General features: G+C 47.2%; 1 protein-coding gene across 1 annotated transcript in view; it reads right to left on the bottom strand.

Moving 5' to 3' along the window:
• LOC140411475 (G-protein coupled receptor family C group 6 member A-like) overlaps positions 1–17,846 on the bottom strand; it is a 161,279-nt gene that overhangs the window by 28,277 nt on the left and 115,156 nt on the right. Inside the window, exon 8 of the mRNA XM_072500572.1 lies at positions 9,242–10,018. Within this exon, the coding sequence (XP_072356673.1) occupies positions 9,242–10,018 (777 nt within the window). The remainder of the gene's footprint in view (positions 1–9,241; positions 10,019–17,846) is intronic.

Genomic DNA, 17,846 nt, shown 5'->3' on the forward strand with positions numbered 1-17,846 from the left:
GGGAGGGGGAGCAGCCAGAAATCGTGGTGCACATTGGTACCAACGACGTAGGTAGGAAAAGGGGTGTGGAGGTAATAAACGAGTTTAGGGAGTTAGGCTGGAAGTTAAAAGCCAGGACAGAGTTGTCATCTCTGGTTTGTTGCCGGTGCCACGTGATAGCGAGGCTAGGAATAGGGAGAGAGTGTAGTTGAACACGTGGCTGCAGGAATGGTGTAGGGGGGAGGGCTTCAGGTATTTGGATAATTGGAGCGCATTCTGGGAAGGTGGGACCTGTACAAACAGGACAGATTGCATCTGAACCAGAGGGGCACCAATATCCTGGGAGGGAGGTTTTCTCGTACTCTTCGGGAGGGTTTAAACTAATTTGGCTGGGAAATGGGAACCGGATTTGTAGTCCAGCAACTAAGATAGCCGATATTCAGGATTCCAAAGCGTGTAGTGAGGCAGTGGGGAAGGTAACATTGACAAAGGAGAGTACTTGCAGGCACAGAGATGGGTTGAAGTGTGTATACTTCAACGCAAGAAGCATCAGGAAAAAGGTGGGTGAACTTAAGGCATGGATCGGTACTTGGGACTACGATGTGGTGGCCATCACGGAAACCTGGATAGAAGAGGGGCAGAAATGGTTGTTGGAGGTTCCTAGTTATAGATGTTTCAATAAGATTAGGGAGGATGGTAAAAGAGGTGTGTGGGGGGGGGGGTGGCATTGTTAATTAGAGATAGTATAACAGCTGCAGAAAGGCAGTTCGAGGAGGATCTGCCGACTGAGGTAGTGTGGGTTGAAGTCAGAAATAGGAAAGGAACAGTCACCTTGTTGGGAGTTTTCTATAGGCCCCCCTGTCATGATATTCAAACACACACATCATGATAGACACACCAACAGACAAATCAGAACACACAACACCACAACCAATGACAGAAAGATATAAAAGCACAGACACGACCCCCGGTGGTCAGTATTAGCTGTAGAGGAAGACCAGGACAGACCTGCCACCAGACACACTCAGGGAGACAGCACGTGCAGAGTATCCAGAACGAACTGTATAATAAGAGTTAAAATAAAATAGAGTTGTACCACATACAACTGTGTTGGCTCATCTGTGCACCAGAGCACCCAACACCACATGGTACAGGAGTGGATCGATACCTGCCGGCATACCTCCGTGTACACAGACAACCAGCAGTGCCCAGGCAAAATGATAGAGCTCCCGGTTCCGCAGCCGCTCCAGTGCTACGGCGATCTCCGCGAAAACTGGCGGCGATTCCGGCAATGGTTCGAATTGTTCCTGGTGGCAGCTGAACTCCAAGACCTGGATGATAGCGAAAAAATTGAATTTCTCCTCACCATCGCCGGTGCAAGGGCAAGAGAAATATTCACAAGGTTCAGGTTCTTCAGGAGGCAGCAAAGGTACGATTACCAGGCAGTCCTGGACAAATTCTCCAAGTACTGTGAAGAAAACGCAATCCAATCGGCAAGTAAAGGTAAGAAAAGCGGCAGTACTCACCTCGTGGCCGGGATCCCGGAGCCCGAATTCCCAGAGGCCGAAATCCCGGGCCTGAGAGAGGGCTGGGTCGAGGTCGGCGGCCATCTTGCTAAAGGTATCACGCTAGCACAGTTGCGCGAGCAGTGCGCAGAACCGGAAGTTTCGTTTGCGCATGCGCGAGATGCTGCGCATGCGCAGTCAAGAAAACGGCCATCGGTAAAGGAACAGCGATCTGAGCATGCGCAGTCGCTTCCTACGTGCTACATACCGAGCGTCAGGATGTCAGAGGCCCCAGACTGCACCAATTTAAAGGGGAAACGTCCCAAATCCAATTTAAAAGGGAAACGTCCCAAATCAAAAAAACAAAAATCTGTTAAAGCTGTAAAACAACCTTCCCTCACCTGGAATGACAGCACATTGCCGCAAATTGACCCAGGAGATGAATTTGACCTCCGAAGAACCCTCCGACAAGCAGTTACCTACGCACAAGCCGATGATTCCGACCTCGAATACTTCGATGACGATCTTTACAGTGTGTCCGGACCTCGCGAGCCCAATGATAGCTCCGTGGTCCTATACGACTATGACTCGGACGAACCTTTCGTGTTGCACATTGGCGGCCCCCACATTGAATCCGACGCAGATGCGGATTCATTTTTCGGATTTGAGGATCTTCAATCCAGCAGATATGACGTCCCAACTTATCAGTACCGGATGATGCTGCAGTCTGACATTAACAGACAGGGAGCGCTGCAAGCACACGGAGAGCGCCCTGCTGCCACACAGAGCGTGGTCCACGTCCCGCTCAACGTTCCCGACTCTATGAAAGAAGACATGCAAGACTCCAGAGCGCAGTCCTCGCATGAACCAGACGTGACTCCAGTGTCACAAGCCTCCACAGCAAGCTCGTGGACAGACTCCACAATTGCAGAAACGCAAGACTCCAGAGCGCAGTCCTTGCACGAACAAGAAGTGACTCCAGTGTCACAAGCCTCCACAGAGAGCTCGTGGACAGCCTCCACGATAGAAGCAACGCAAGACTCCAGAGCGCAGTCCTTGCATGAACAAGAAGTGACTCCAGAGTCACAAGCCTCCATAGGGAGCTCGTGGACAGCCTCCACGATAGAAGCAACGCAAGACTCCAGAGCGCAGTCCTTGCACGAACAAGAAGTGACTCCAGTGTCACAAGCCTCCACATAGAGCTCGTGGACAGCCTCCACGATAGAAGCAACGCAAGACTCCAATGTGCAGTCCTTGCAGGAACAAGACCATGAGGGTCTAGCAACCTCTCCTGACCAACCAGCGGCAGACGATGCAAGTCTGCCATGCTCACGTGAACAGCAAGAAGGCTATAACAGCCTACCATGCTCCACTACACAGCAGCATGACCATAACGGTCTCTCATGCTACAATGAAGGGCACAGCGCTGAAGACTGTTCAAGCCCAACTGAAGACAAGCCAAAGGAATCGCCTCGTCCAAGCCCGAAGAAAAAAGGTTTATGCGCTGACCTTCAGGATCATTATAGCCGAACAGAGATGAATAATGCTGCACGGCCACAGAAGGATGCTGAGGATTTGCTAAAGAAATTAATTGAATGTTTAACTTGCAAGGAGCAGACTGAGAATTGCCAGTGTTTTAGTACGGATCGAAAAAATGGACAAGACATTGATCCTCAGTTAATGGAGATAACACAACCTGAATCATATCTACAGCAGGGACAAATGTCTCCCTTCAACACAACGCCGCAAAGTCCCAACTTCGAAGACCAGCAGTTAGTCAGTAATGACTCTTCAAACCTTGAGGGGAACATTAATTGCATTGAACCTATACACACTCCACTGATAAATGAGCAGAACATTGGAGCAAGAATCCTGAGGACACCGACATCGAGTAGCCAGATAACGAATTTAAAACCCACAGCAGTTTCAAGTGAACCAAGTGTGCTTTCCACTAATGGTGAAGATGCAGATAAGGTCGACCCGATTATCCATTGTACCACACTAACCCCAGTGATTAAGCAGTTATGTATGGGGAGTATAATGTGGGCAATTGAGAACAGTAAAAGAGAGACTGTGACCATGCCAGTCCCAGCAAAATCAGACCCAGAGACCATGAAGGCATGTACATTAGACAAAGATACATATGAGGTACCTGAGAAGAAAAGTGAAACGGAATGTTCTTTGGAAAATAGTACAATGTCGATAGAAACATTGGATCCTATATTCGAGACCATACATATGGGAGAATTTGGGGATAATAAACAAGGTTCTGCAATGTCTGGGGGAAGATTTAAAATTCCAAAGAAGAAAAGCCCAAATGAAGGACAACGGCAAGACAATGACAGTCCACCGACATGGTGTGCACCACCAGATGAAAACTCTGACAATTTACCCAACCCTAGTGAACAGCAAGCTGCTAATGAGGATCTATCCACGGGATGTAAGACGAGTGACGACAGCATCCCACTTCACATGCAAAAGGTGCAAGGTGACAGACCTCGCCTAGTGCGTACCGAGGCACTCGACGATCACGGTGGGACCACTGACGACTGCGGTGGCGGCGCACCGCTTCCACCCTCGATGGCTCGAGCCTCTCCACTGGTTGGTGCATTCCTGCATGTTCCGACTCCAGAAGTGCAGCTTCAGGGAATCTCGGCTGCCTCCAGTGAACCTGTTGGGACTCCGGACGGGGGGCATCGACGGAAGGCAGACCGGACTCCAGATGGGGAGCAGCCAAGCGCCGACTCTGATTCGCGCACGCCAGACCTTGCTCCGGACGGGCGGTGTCGCGGCCTCGGTGATGGCACGCTCAGGGTGACGGCGGATGCCACGGCGACAGGGAATGGATCGCGTGGCAGTCCCACTGGGTCGGCAGTGGCAACCAGCACCGGCGGTCCAAGATGGACACACCAATTCGCGCCATCGCCAGACGTTGATGCGAGCAACAATTCTCTCTCCAAGGCGACATGCTTCGACGTTTCTCTGCGGAGTCGCCCTTCCGGCACAGCAGGTGGCCGGAACCAGCGTGCACAGTCTCGGCCAACTTCCACATCTGGCACAGTCATCGCCTTGCATGATATTAGTGATGGTGCTACTTCGATGGCAACGACCCATCGGCTACAAGATGCCGTCCACCACAAACATAAAAAGAAAAAAGACTCCACCTTGTTCCTGGCATGCAGGGCGGATGGATTGGTGCGTAGGCGCAATCAGCGAGCTTTGCGCCGCCTTCCACGCTCGCAACTGAACCGTACGCACACGCCGGATCCTCCACTGGTTCCCAAGGATGACTTTGTGGAGATGCCACGGATCATGCCCCTTCCATCGCCACCAGAACCAAACCACAGCCAAGGCAACACTAACAAAGATGTTGAATGTTATATTTGCATGAATGAAAAAACCAAGCACTGCACGAAGTACAACAAATGGTAAAGTAGAGACTTCGGCAACAGCATCACCTCCAACAGTCCAAGGTGAACCAGTGTGACCACAAATCTCCACAGCTGAACCGGCTTGAGGACCAGCCCATTCTTGAGGCGGTCACCCATTAGACTGGACTTATAACGCTGTTCATACGTTCAAAAAGTCAAACACTTCTGTATTATAACCTGTTGTTGTTTATTGTTCCAGATATCGTCTGACCGGACCACTGTTCAAGTTTTTTTTTTTCTCTCTCGCATCCATGTTTTGTTATGGTACAACCTTGTTAGTGTGACGCACCCGACATCGCCTCATGTAAATAGTTACGTCATATACACACGCTGTACACAACACACACACACACTCTTAGATGCACTCACGACACAATTATATTTATAACCACGTAGGCACATATCTTTGTAAAAAAGGGGGATGTCATGATATTCAAACACACACATCATGATAGACACACCAACAGACAAATCAGAACACACAACACCACAACCAATGACAGAAAGATATAAAAGCACAGACTTAATCCCCCGGTGGTCAGTATTAGCTGTAGAGGAAGACCAGGACAGACCTGCCACCAGACACACTCAGGGAGACAGCACGTGCAGAGTATCCAGAACGAACTGTATAATAAGAGTTAAAATAAAATAGAGTTGTACCACATACAACTGTGTTGGCTCATCTGTGCACCAGAGCACCCAACACCACACCCCCAATAGCAGCAGAGATGTGGAGGAACAGATTGGGAAACAGATTTTGGAAAGGTGCCGAAGTCTCAGGGTAGTAGTCATGGGTGACTTCAACTTCCCAAACATTGAGTGGAAACTCTTTAGATCATACAGTTTGGATGGGGTGGTGTTTGTGCAGTGTGTCCAGGAAGCTTTTCTAACACAGTATGTAGATTGTCCGACCAGAGGAGGGGCAATATTGGATTTGGTACTTGGTAATGAACCAGGGAAAGTGATAGATTTGTTAGTGGGGGAGCATTTTGGAGATAGTGACCACAATTCTGTGACTTTCACTTTAGTAATGGAGAGGGATAGGTGCGTGCAACAGGGCGAGGTTTACAATTGGGGGAAGGGTAAATACGATGCTGTCAGACAAGAACTGAAGTGCATAAGTTGGGAACATAGGCTGTCAGGGAAGGACACAAGTGAAATGTGGAACTTGTTCAAGGAACAGATACTACGTGTCCTTGATATGTATGTCCCTGTCAGGCAGGGAAGAGATGGTCGAGTGAGGGAACCATGGTTGACAAGAGAGGTTGAATGTCTTGTTAAGAGGAAGAAGGAGGCTTATGTAAGGCTGAGGAAACAAGGTTCAGACAGGGCGCTGGAGGGATACAAGATAGCCAGGAGGGAACTGAAGAAAGGGATTAGGAGAGCTAAGAGAGGGCATGAAAAATCTTTGGTGGGTAGGATCAAGGGAAACCCCAAGGCCTCTTACACATATGTGAGAAATATGAGAATGACTAGAGCGAGGGTAGGTCCAATCAAGGACAGTAGCGGGAGATTGTGTATTGAGTCTGAAGAGATAGGAGAGGTCTTGAACGAGTACTATTCTTCAGTATTTACGAATGAGAGGGGCCATATTGTTGGAGAGGACAGTGTGAAACAGAGTGGTAAGCTAGAGGAGATACTTGTTGGAAAGGAAGATGTGTTGGGAATTTTGAAAGACTTGAGGATAGACAAGTCCTCCGGGCCTGATGGGATATATCCAAGGATTCTATGGGAAGCAAGAGATGAAATTGCAGAGCCATTGGCAATGATCTTTTCATCCTCACTGTCAACAGGGGTGGTACCAAGGGATTGGAGAGTGGCGAATGCCGTGCCCCTGTTCAAAAAAGGGAATAGGGATAACCCTGGGAATTACAGGCCAGTTAATCTTACTTCGGTGGTAGGCAAAGTAATGGAAAGGGTACTGAGAGATGGGATTTCTGAGCATCTCGAAAGACACTGCTTGATTAGGGATAGTCAGCACGGATTTGTGAGGGTTAGGTCTTGCCTCACAAATTTTATTGAATTCTTTGAGGAGGTGACCAAGCATGTGGATGAAGGTAAAGCAGTGGATGTAGTGTACATGGATTTTAATCAGGCATTTGATAAGTTTCCCCATGGTAGGCTTATGCATAAAGTAAGGAGGCATGGGATAGTGGAAAATTTGGCCAGTTGGATAACGAACTGGCTAACCGATAGAAGTCAGAGAGTGATGGTGGATGGCAAATATTCAGCCTGGAGCCCAGTTAACAGTGGTGTACCGCAGGGGTCAGTTCTGGGTCCTCTGCTGTTTGTGATTTTCATTAATGACTTGGATGAGGGAGTTGAAGGGTGGGTCAGTAAATTTGCAGACGATACGATGATACGAAGATTGGTGGAATTGTGGATAGTGAGGAGGGCTGTTGTCGACTGCAAGGAGACATAGATAGGATGCAGAGCTGATCTGAGAAGTGACAGATGGAGTATAACCCTGAAAAGTGTGAGGTTGTCCATTTTGGAAGGACAAATATGAATGCGGAATACAGGGTTAACGGTAGGATTCTTGGCAATGTGGAGGAGCAGAGAGATCTTGGGGTCTATGATCATAGATCTTTGAAAGTTGCCACTCAAGTGGATAGAGCTGTGAAGAAGACCTATGGTGTGCTAGCGTTCATTAGCAGAGGGATTGAATTTAAGAGCCGTGAGGTGATGATGCAGCTGTACAAAACCTTGGTAAGGCCACATTTGGAGTACTGTGTGCAGTTCTGGTCGCCTCATTTTAGGAAGGATGTGGAAGCTTTGGAAAAGGTGCAAAGGAGATTTACCAGGATGTTGCCTGGAATGGAGAGTAGGTCTTACGAGGAAAGGTTGAGGGTGCTAGGCCTTTTCTCATTAGAACGGAAAAGGATGAGGGGTGACTTGATAGAGGTTTATAAGGTGATCAGGGGAATAGATAGAGTAGACAGTCAGAGACTTTTTCCTCGGGTGGAACAAAGCATTACAAGGGGACATAAATTTAAGGTGAATGGTGGAAGATATAGGGGGTATGTCAGAGGTAGGTTCTTTACCCAGAGAATAGTGGGGGCATGGAATTCACTGCCTGTGGAAGTAGTTGAGTCGGAAACATTAGGGACCTTCAAGCGGCTATTGGATAGGTACATGGATTACGGTAGAATGATGGGGTGTAGATTAATTTGTTCTTAATCTAGGACAAAAGTTCGGCACAACATCGTGGGCCGAAGGGCCTGTTCTGTGCTGTATGTTTCTATGTTCTATGTTGGGCAGCGTGAGAGAGTCTTTACAGAAATGGCATGGTGACTGAGGGAATTGGGACTATGGCATATTAGGGTTAGGCATGATAACTGCCAAGGGTTTTATTTGGTGTGGTTTTGTTTTCCTTTCTATCATTCCTCTCCTATCATTCCAGGTGCCAAAGTGGGACCTTCGGAGGACTATCACTGCCAACACTTCCAAAGAACAAGTACATGTGTTTCATGTTCAAGTAGACATCTGCCTTTGGAAATGAGAGGGTTGCTAAGAAACATTTCAAGGAATTATCTTTCTCCCTGTGTGAGGAGATATAGTAGTAGATATAGTACTTCAAAGGTTAGTGAAACAGGTGAGTGAACTTAAGGTCTTATTTTGATGGAGTATGACGTTTTTCTCTGCAGAAGGGTGTCCCCAGCATTTCTTCCACTTTAGGATGCTGACCTTGGTGTTCCCACAGCTACGTATTATCTGCTCCTGAGCCACATGGATGCTTTCAGGTAAGAAAAAGAGAAAAGCCAAGAGAATGAGAGAATTGTAACTTTATTATCTGACAAAAAAAGAAGGTAAACCGGTCACCTGGTTAGTATCCATGAAAAAGAGAAAAGGGTGGGGTGCCGAAACAAGTCACTGGTTTGCGAATGCTTGTTTCTTACAGGGTGATTAAAGTTAAAAATACCAAGAGCTCAGTTTTCTGGAACGTGTTGAAGGTGAAGGAGAGTCGGCACTCATAGCTTTGTCACTAATGATAGATTTGAAAGAGAGTGTCTATGGAGTAGATCAGATGCAAAAGAAAAGAATGTGAATTTGGATATGGAGGAGATTGCAGGGGTAGGTTTGAGTGAGGTGATGGGTGAATTTAAAGATAAGCACGGAGCATACAAGGCTTTCTTTGGAAGAGGAAAGAAGCTGTAAAGGTCTGGATGAGTTGGAGGTTGTGAATGGTGGAGTGCTTGAGATGAAAGAATTGAAAAAAATCAAGTCTTGGGAAGTTGAAGGTATGGGAAGATCAGTGAGGGAAATAGGCTGTTGAGACTCTGGAGATACTTGCATAATACAGAATGAATCTTGACATTTCTTTACCTGCCATGGTGGGAAATTAAAATTTAGGTCGCAATTTCTTTGAGTACAATTGAACACTCTCTGAAGAGCATGAACTATGGCACGGATGGCTAAGTAGACCCCATAAGTAGTTGATTCAATTATTTGGTCATATTTCAGAGTTTTGTTTTGCTTTGAGTTTGAATCATTCCAAGTTGGTTCATTTGTACCACTTTTATTTATGAAACGTATGTAGTCTTTAGTAAGCTTGTTGGCATCTTGGGGATGCATCTTCAACTTTTTTAAGTAGCCATTGAAGTTTGGAATGTTTCCATTCTTGAATGTAAAGCCTAAAATAGTTCCAATTTTTTCAATATGTTTAATTCTTGCAACCTGCCTAGCATTGGACCAGGAATCACTGGCAATCCAGATCTTGGTTACATTTTGTTGAATCAATATGGTGAACAGTTTCTTGGTATCTGCTGATCTTACAAAGGAGATCACGACATTTGCAGTTGATTTCATAATCTTTTCAGCTGTGGCGTTGATTTTAGCGGAGTGCTGTTCATTGTCATAAATTGGAATCAGTTCATGAAAATCAACACAAATATTGAACCTTGCTGCATGTGAGATAAAACTGTTTAGTCCATCCCGTCCGTATGTATCTTCACTAGCAATGGCTGCAACCCATTTCCAGTTGAAGTTCTCAAGAAGTTCAGCCATGGCATAAGTTTGATGACTGTCATTTGGAACAGTCCGTAAAAATGATCCAAACCTTGCCTTGTCACTGAGTGTTTCTGCTGATGACCCGTAACTGATCTGTTAAGAGTTCAAGAAAGAGGCAATGTTTCAAAACAGAACCATTTATTCTTTTAGAAAAAATGCATTTATACGCAAGCATGAATTATTTTAAACAAATATTTTTTATTAAATATTAAATGTGTGTGGCTGTAATTTGTACTTGTTTTTCATATAATGAGGCATAGAAGATGTAAGTGAGAAATAAGTTTGGATAACTCAATCCTGTTTTAGCAACATTAAGCCAACAGCCAAAAATGACCTACAATTCAGTTCTAATTAGTACTAAGTTCTACTCAGTCAGCTTAGACTAAAAGAAACAGTGAAATGTCACGCTAGGGTCAAATTTCAACTTAGTACCTGCAGCTGAATCTTGTGCTGCAGATAGGTCATAACTTCAAACTTTCCTTACCCATTATAATTCAAAAAACAACTTGCTCAGTGGAGAAAAAAATGGTTTTCATAACTTAAAATGAGTCTTGTACAATAACCATAGAAGGAGCTGCACCTGGCAAACTGAATTGGCCTGTACTAAAAATATAGTTTGTTAGCATAACAAATCACCTATGAATAAAATCCTCCATGAAAAAGATGTCAGAATAGAATGTAGTGGACATATGTTGATGCTGTGATGCATTCTTCAGTTCATCAAACAGTTACATCTTTATTCCGCGACTTGATTAATGTAATGGACCAAATATTATCAGGAGCCATCAGTAGTGAACCTATAATCCCAATTTTGCTTTGAGAATTCCTTTTCCCACCTCTACATATCACTTGAAGGTGGTGGCTCATACACATACACACGCAATTTGGTGCACTGATCATTGAATAGTGATAAGAATGGGACCCTTGCCTGATTTTCACTTTCCTACCTGTTAAGGGAAGATTAGGATTTACTAACAACATTCTATTCAGGCAATTAGCACTTATTCTTAGGGATTTTTAATCATATGGTACAGTACAATATTCTAAAGCAATAAAGGACAATTTCACAAAGGTGACACCTGTCATGTGAGAGTACCTTTAATGAATGGGTGTTTATCAAATAGCTGCAGTAATGTCAGAGTGTGGGTGGAGCTGAGCTGTCTGTCTGCTTTACTTTCATTTTTGAGCAGACAGCTACAGTGTGTTTTAGTGTCATTTTTGGAGCTGGATAGCTGCAGGCAAAGCAAGCGGCTGTATAATGATCTCTCTCTACAAGCTACAGACTGTCTTCGGCTCATTTGAGGATTTTAAAGTAATACCGGTTTCTGTAGAGAATTTAAACTGCTGTCTTTCTGTAAAAAGGGTCTTTAGAGCTTATGGATGTTGTTAGGAATTATGAATGGTTACTTCTGGAATATTATATCTGTGGGGATTATTGGTGTTGATAGTTGTTAAGATGTTTACTGTAGGTTTATAAAGTGTTAACTGGATTCATAAATAAACATGTTTTTTTTTAAAGTACTTTAGATCTCTGCTGTATTACACCTGTAAAGTAGGCCCTTGTGCTCCCCATAACCGAAATCTATTAAACGTGGTGGGTCCGGTGAACTCCATGATACACTTTGGGGTTCTCTAGACCCTGGACCATAACAAATTGGGGGCTCGAGGGGGATAAAAGTCTATCTATTGGGTTGGCTTTGTGAACTTACAGACAGTGAGGGGTGAGCATATTATGGTTGCTTTTCAGGTGTGGTATTTCAGTTTAAGTAGGGAGCGTGTTGTGGACAATGGCTCTTTCAGAGGCTCGGAGGTTTTTGGGGGTGGATAAGGTCACACTCAGTTTCTTACGAACAGAGACTAAGAAAAGGCTTTTAGATTTGGCAAAAACATTTCAGTTAACGTTACCTGACAGCATGCAGAAATAAGAGGTACTTTCAGTGCAAGCTGAACATATAAAATTGCCTGAGGTACAGTCTGACTCATTAGAACTGGCAAAAGTTCAGTTACAGTTTAAACAACTGGAACATGAGAAAGAATTAAAGCAGCTTGAAAATGAAATAAGAGAAAAAGAGAGAGAAAGGGAGATACAGATCAGGGAGAAAGAAAAGGAGAGAGAAGAAAGAAACAAAGAAAGAATAGCCCAAGCAGAACAAAGAGAAAAAGAGAGAGAAAGGGAGATACAGATCAGGGAAAAAGAAAAGGAGAGAGAAGAAAGAAACAAAGAAAGAGAAAGTGAGGAAAGGGAAAAAGAGAGAGTTCAAACTTCAGAAAATGGCCATGAAACATGACAGTTAGTTAAAATTGGCGGAGGTACAGGGAAACGGACAGTTGGAGGATAGTGATGAGGATGAAGAGAAAGAGCACCATAGTTGAAGGCTTGGTGGGGATCTAGTTAAGTATGTCCAAACATTGCCAAGGTTTGATGAGAAGGAGGTAGAAGCCTTTTTCATTTCATTTGAGAAGGTGGCTAAACAAATGAAATGGCCACCGGACATGTGGGTATTACTGATTCAAACAAATCTAGTAGATAGGGCTAGTGAAGTGTTTGCATCACTACCAGAGGAGGTATCTGGGACACATGAGGAGGTGAACAAATCCATCTTAGGTGCATATGAACTAGTGACTAAAGCCTACAGACAAAGGTTTAGAAATTTAAGGAAAGAACCTGGTCAAACATACATGGAGTTTGAAAGGATCAAACAGAGTAACTTTGATAGGTGGATAAGGGCTTTGAAAATAGACCAAACGTATGAAGCTCTAAGAGAAATTATAATTTTGGAGGAGTTTAAAAATTCAATTCCTGATGTCGTGAGAACCTATGTGGAAGAGCAGAGGGTTAAAACTGCGAGGTTAGCAGCAGAAATGGCAGATGATTATGAATTAGTTCATAAATCAAAGCTTGGTTTCCAACATCAGTTTCAGCCGGTGAGGGATAGAAACTGGGGAAAAGAGAAATACTCAAGAGGTAAAGGTAAAGGAGATCTGATGGGAGATAATAAGGAGAATGTACCTCAGATTAAAAAAGAAATCCAGGAGGGTGGAAGAGAAATGAAAAGTTTCAAATGTTTTCACTGTAATAAACTAGGCCATGTAAAGTCACAGTGTTGGCGGTTGAAGAAAAGCTGGGAAGGCTGATGTGGCAAAACAGGATAAGACAGTGGGGTTTGTTAGAGTGGTAAAGGAAAGCCCAAGTGAAGCGAAGGAGGTGCAAAAGATTGTACAGCCTGATCAAGAGGTGATTAATAAGAAGGTGCCAGATCTCTTTAAAGAATTTACTTGTGTGGTTAAAGTTTACTCATGTGTATCAGGAGGAGCAGGTAAAGAAGTCATAATTTTAAGAGATATGGGAGCTAGTCAATCTTTAATGGTAAGCGATGAGGAGTTATGTAGTTTGGGAAGAATATTGCCAGAAAAGGTGATAATAAATGAAATTCAGGGTGAGAAGAGTAGTGTTCAATTATATAAGGTAAGGTTGGAAAGTCCAGTGAAGAATGGTGAAGTGGTAGTAGGAGTAATAGAGAAACTATCTTGTCCAGGAATACAGTTTATCTTGGGTAATGATATAGCTGGATCGCAGGTGGGAGTGATGCCTACTGTGGTTGATAACCAGTGGAAAATCAGACAACTGAAGTGTTGAAGGATGAATATCCTGGGATTTTTCCGGATTGTGTAGTAACAAGGTCGAAAAGTCACAGGTTAAAACAAGAGGAGAAATCAAAGAATGAAGATAAAGTTGAAGTGCAATTATCAGAAACGAATTTTGATCAGATGGTTGGAAAAGAAGCAGAGTGCTGTGGGGGGGGAAAGTAAGTGACCAGGAGAAGCAGAGTGTGTGGGGGGGAAGGTAAGTGACCAGGAGAAGCAGAGTGCTGTGGGGGGGGGGGGGAAGTAAGTGACCAGGAGAAGCAGAGTGTGTGTGGGGGGGGAAAGTCAGTGACCAGGAGAAGCAGAGTGTGTGTGGGGGAAGGTAAGTGACCAGGAGAAGCAGAGTGTGTGTGGGGGAAGGTAAGTGACCAGGAGAAGCAGAGTGTGTGTGGGGGAAGGTAAGTGACCAGGAGAAGCAGAGTGTGTGTGGGGGAAGGTAAGTGACCAGGAGAAGCAGAGTGTGCTATGGGGGGGAAGGTAAGTGACCAGGAGAAGCAGAGTGTGTGTGGGGGAAGGTAAGTGACCAGGAGAAGCAGAGTGTGTGTGGGGGAAGGTAAGTGACCAGGAGAAGCAGTGTGCTATGGGGGGGAAGGTAAGTGACCAGGAGAAGCAGAGTGTGTGTGGGGGAAGGTAAGTGACCAGGAGAAGCAGAGTGTGTGTGGGGGAAGGTAAGTGACCAGGAGAAGCAGAGTGTGTGTGGGGGGGAAGGTAAGTGACCAGGAGAAGCAGAGTGTGTGTGGGGGAAGGTAAGTGACCAGGAGAAGCAGAGTGTGTGTGGGGGAAGGTAAGTGACCAGGAGAAGCAGAGTGTGTGGGGGGGAAGGTGAGTGACCAGGAGAAGCAGAGTGCTGTGGGGGAAGGTAAGTGACCAGGAGAAGCAGAGTGTGTGTGGGGGGGAAGGTAAGTGACCAGGAGAAGCAGAGTGTGTGTGGGGGGGAAGGTAAGTGACCAGGAGAAGCAGAGTGCTGTGGGGGAAGGTAAGTGACCAGGAGAAGCAGAGTGTGTGTGGGGGAAGGTAAGTGACCAGGAGAAGCAGAGTGCTGTGGGGGAAGGTAAGTGACCAAGAGAAGCAGAGTGTGTGTGGGGGGGAAGGTAAGTGACCAGGAGAAGCAGAGTGTGTGTGGGGGAAGGTAAGTGACCAGGAGAAGCAGAGTGTGTGTGGGGGAAGGTAAGTGACCAGGAGAAGCAGAGTGTGTGTGGGGGAAGGTAAGTGACCAGGAGAAGCAGAGTGTGTGTGGGGGAAGGTAAGTGACCAGGAGAAGCAGAGTGTGTGTGGGGGAAGGTAAGTGACCAGGAGAAGCAGAGTGTGTGTGGGGGAAGGTAAGTGACCAGGAGAAGCAGAGTGTGTGTGGGGGAAGGTAAGTGACCAGGAGAAGCAGAGTGCTGTGGGGGAAGGTAAGTGACCAGGAGAAGCAGAGCGCTGTGGGGGGGAAAGTAAGTGACCAGGAGAAGCAGAGTGTGTGTGGGGGAAGGTAAGTGACCAGGAGAAGCAGAGTGTGTGTGGGGGAAGGTAAGTGACCAGGAGAAGCAGAGTGTGTGTGGGGGGGAAGGTAAGTGACCAGGAGAAGCAGAGTGTGTGTGGGGGAAGGTAAGTGACCAGGAGAAGCAGAGTGTGTGTGGGGGAAGGTAAGTGACCAGGAGAAGCAGAGTGCTGTGGGGGGGGGGGGGGAAGGTAAGTGACCAGGAGAAGCAGAGTGTGTGTGGGGGAAGGTAAGTGACCAGGAGAAGCAGAGTGTGTGTGGGGGAAGGTAAGTGACCAGGAGAAGCAGAGTGTGTGTGGGGGAAGGTAAGTGACCAGGAGAAGCAGAGTGTGTATGGGGGAAGGTAAGTGACCAGGAGAAGCAGAGTGTGTGTGGGGGAAGGTAAGTGACCAGGAGAAGCAGAGTGTGTGTGGGGGAAGGTAAGTGACCAGGAGAAGCAGAGTGTGTGTGGGGGAAGGTAAGTGACCAGGAGAAGCAGAGTGTGTGTGGGGGGAAGGTAAGTGACCAGGAGAAGCAGAGTGTGTGTGGGGGAAGGTAAGTGACCAGGAGAAGCAGAGTGTGTGTGGGGGAAGGTGAGTGACCAGGAGAAGCAGAGTGTGTGTGGGGGAAGGTAAGTGACCAGGAGAAGCAGAGTGTGTGTGGGGGAAGGTAAGTGACAAGGAAAGCAGAGTGTGTGTGGGGGAAGGTGAGTGACCAGGAGAAGCAGAGTGTGTGTGGGGGAAGGTAAGTGACCAGGAGAAGCAGAGTGTGTGTGGGGGAAGGTATGTGACCAGGAGAAGCAGAGTGTGTGTGGGGGAAGGTAAGTGACCAGGAGAAGCAGAGTGTGTGTGGGGGAAGGTAAGTGACCAGGAGAAGCAGAGTGTGTGTGGGGGAAGGTAAGTGACCAGGAGAAGCAGAGTGTGTGTGGGGGAAGGAAGTGACCAGGAGAAGCAGAGTGCTGTGGGGGGGGAAGGTAAGTGACCAGGAGAAGCAGAGTGCTGTGGGGGGAAAGGTAAGTGACCAGGAGAAGCAGAGTGTGTGTGGGGGAAGGAAGTGACCAGGAGAAGCAGAGTGCTGTGGGGGGGGAAGGTAAGTGACCAGGAGAAGCAGAGTGTGTGTGGGGGAAGGTAAGTGACCAGGAGAAGCAGAGTGCTGTGGGGGGGGGGGGGGGGGGGGGGGGGAGTAAGTGACCAGGAGAAGCAGAGTGTGTGGGGGGGGAAGGTAAGTGACCAGGAGAAGCAGAGTTTGTGTGGGGGAAAGTAAGTGACCAGGAGAAGCAGAGTGTGTGTGGGGGAAGGTAAGTGGCCAGGAGAAGCAGAGTGTGTGTGGGGGAAGGTAAGTGACCAGGAGAAGCAGAGTGTGTGTGGGGAAGGTAGGTGACCAGGAGAAGCAGAGTGTGTGTGGGGGAAGGTAAGTGACCAGGAGAAGCAGAGTGTGTTGGGGGGAAGGTAAGTGACCAGGAGAAGCAGAGTGCTGTGGGGGGGGAAGGTAAGTGACCAGGAGAAGCAGAGTGTGTGTGGGGGAAGGTAAGTGACCAGGAGAAGCAGAGTGCTGTGTGGGGAAGGTAAGTGACCAGGAGAAGCAGAGTGTGTTGGGGGGAAGGTAAGTGACCAGGAGAAGCAGAGTGCTGTGTGGGGAAGGTAAGTGACCAGGAGAAGCAGAGTGTGTGTTGCGGAAGGTAAGTGACCAGGAGAAGCAGAGTGTGTGTTGCGGAAGGTAAGTGACCAGGAGAAGCAGAGTGTGTGTGGGGGAAGGTAGGTGACCAGGAGAAGCAGAGTGTGTGTGGGGGAAGGTAAGTGACCAGGAGAAGCAGAGTGTGTGTTGCGGAAGGTAAGTGACCAGGAGAAGCAGAGTGTGTGTGGGGGAAGGTAAGTGACCAGGAGAAGCAGAGTGTGTGTGGGGGAAGGTAAGTGACCAGGAGAAGCAGAGTGTGTGTGGGGGAAGGTAAGTGACCAGGAGAAGCAGAGTGTGTGTGGGGGAAGGTAAGTGACCAGGAGAAGCAGAGTGTGTGTGGGGGGGAAGGTAAGTGACCAGGAGAAGCAGAGTGTGTGTGTGGGGGAAGGTAAGTGAGCAGGAGAAGCAGAGTGTGTGTGGGGGAAGGTAAGTGACCAGGAGAAGCAGAGTGTGTGTGGGGGGGAAGGTAAGTGACCAGGAGAAGCAGAGTGTGTGTGGGGGAAGGTAAGTGACCAGGAGAAGCAGAGTGTGTGTGGGGGAAGGTAAGTGACCAGGAGAAGCAGAGTGTGTGTGGGGGAAGGTAAGTGACCAGGAGAAGCAGAGTGTGTGTGGGGGTAGGTAAGTGACCAGGAGAAGCAGAGTGCTGTGGGGGGGGAAGGTAAGTGACCAGGAGAAGCAGAGTGCTGTGGGGGAAGGTAAGTGACCAGGAGAAGCAGAGTGTGTGTGGGGGAAGGTAAGTGACCAGGAGAAGCAGAGTGTGTGTGGGGGAAGGTAAGTGACCAGGAGAAGCAGAGTGTGTGTGGGGGGGAAGGTAAGTGACCAGGAGAAGCAGAGTGTGTGTGGGGGGGAAGGTAAGTGACCAGGAGAAGCAGAGTGTGTGTGGGGGGGAAGGTAAGTGACCAGGAGAAGCAGAGTGTGTGTGGGGGGGAAGGTAAGTGACCAGGAGAAGCAGAGTGTGTGTGGGGGAAAGTCAGTGACCAGGAGAAGCAGAGTGTGTGTGGGGGAAGGTAAGTGACCAGGAGAAGCAGAATGTGTGTGGGGGGGAAGGTAAGTGACCAGGAGAAGCAGAGTGTGTGTGGGGGGGAAGGTAAGTGACCAGGAGAAGCAGAGTGTGTGTGGGGGGGAAGGTAAGTGACCAGGAGA

Source organism: Scyliorhinus torazame, chromosome 4 (assembly GCF_047496885.1).
Source record: "Scyliorhinus torazame isolate Kashiwa2021f chromosome 4, sScyTor2.1, whole genome shotgun sequence".
NCBI lineage: Eukaryota > Metazoa > Chordata > Chondrichthyes > Carcharhiniformes > Scyliorhinidae > Scyliorhinus > Scyliorhinus torazame.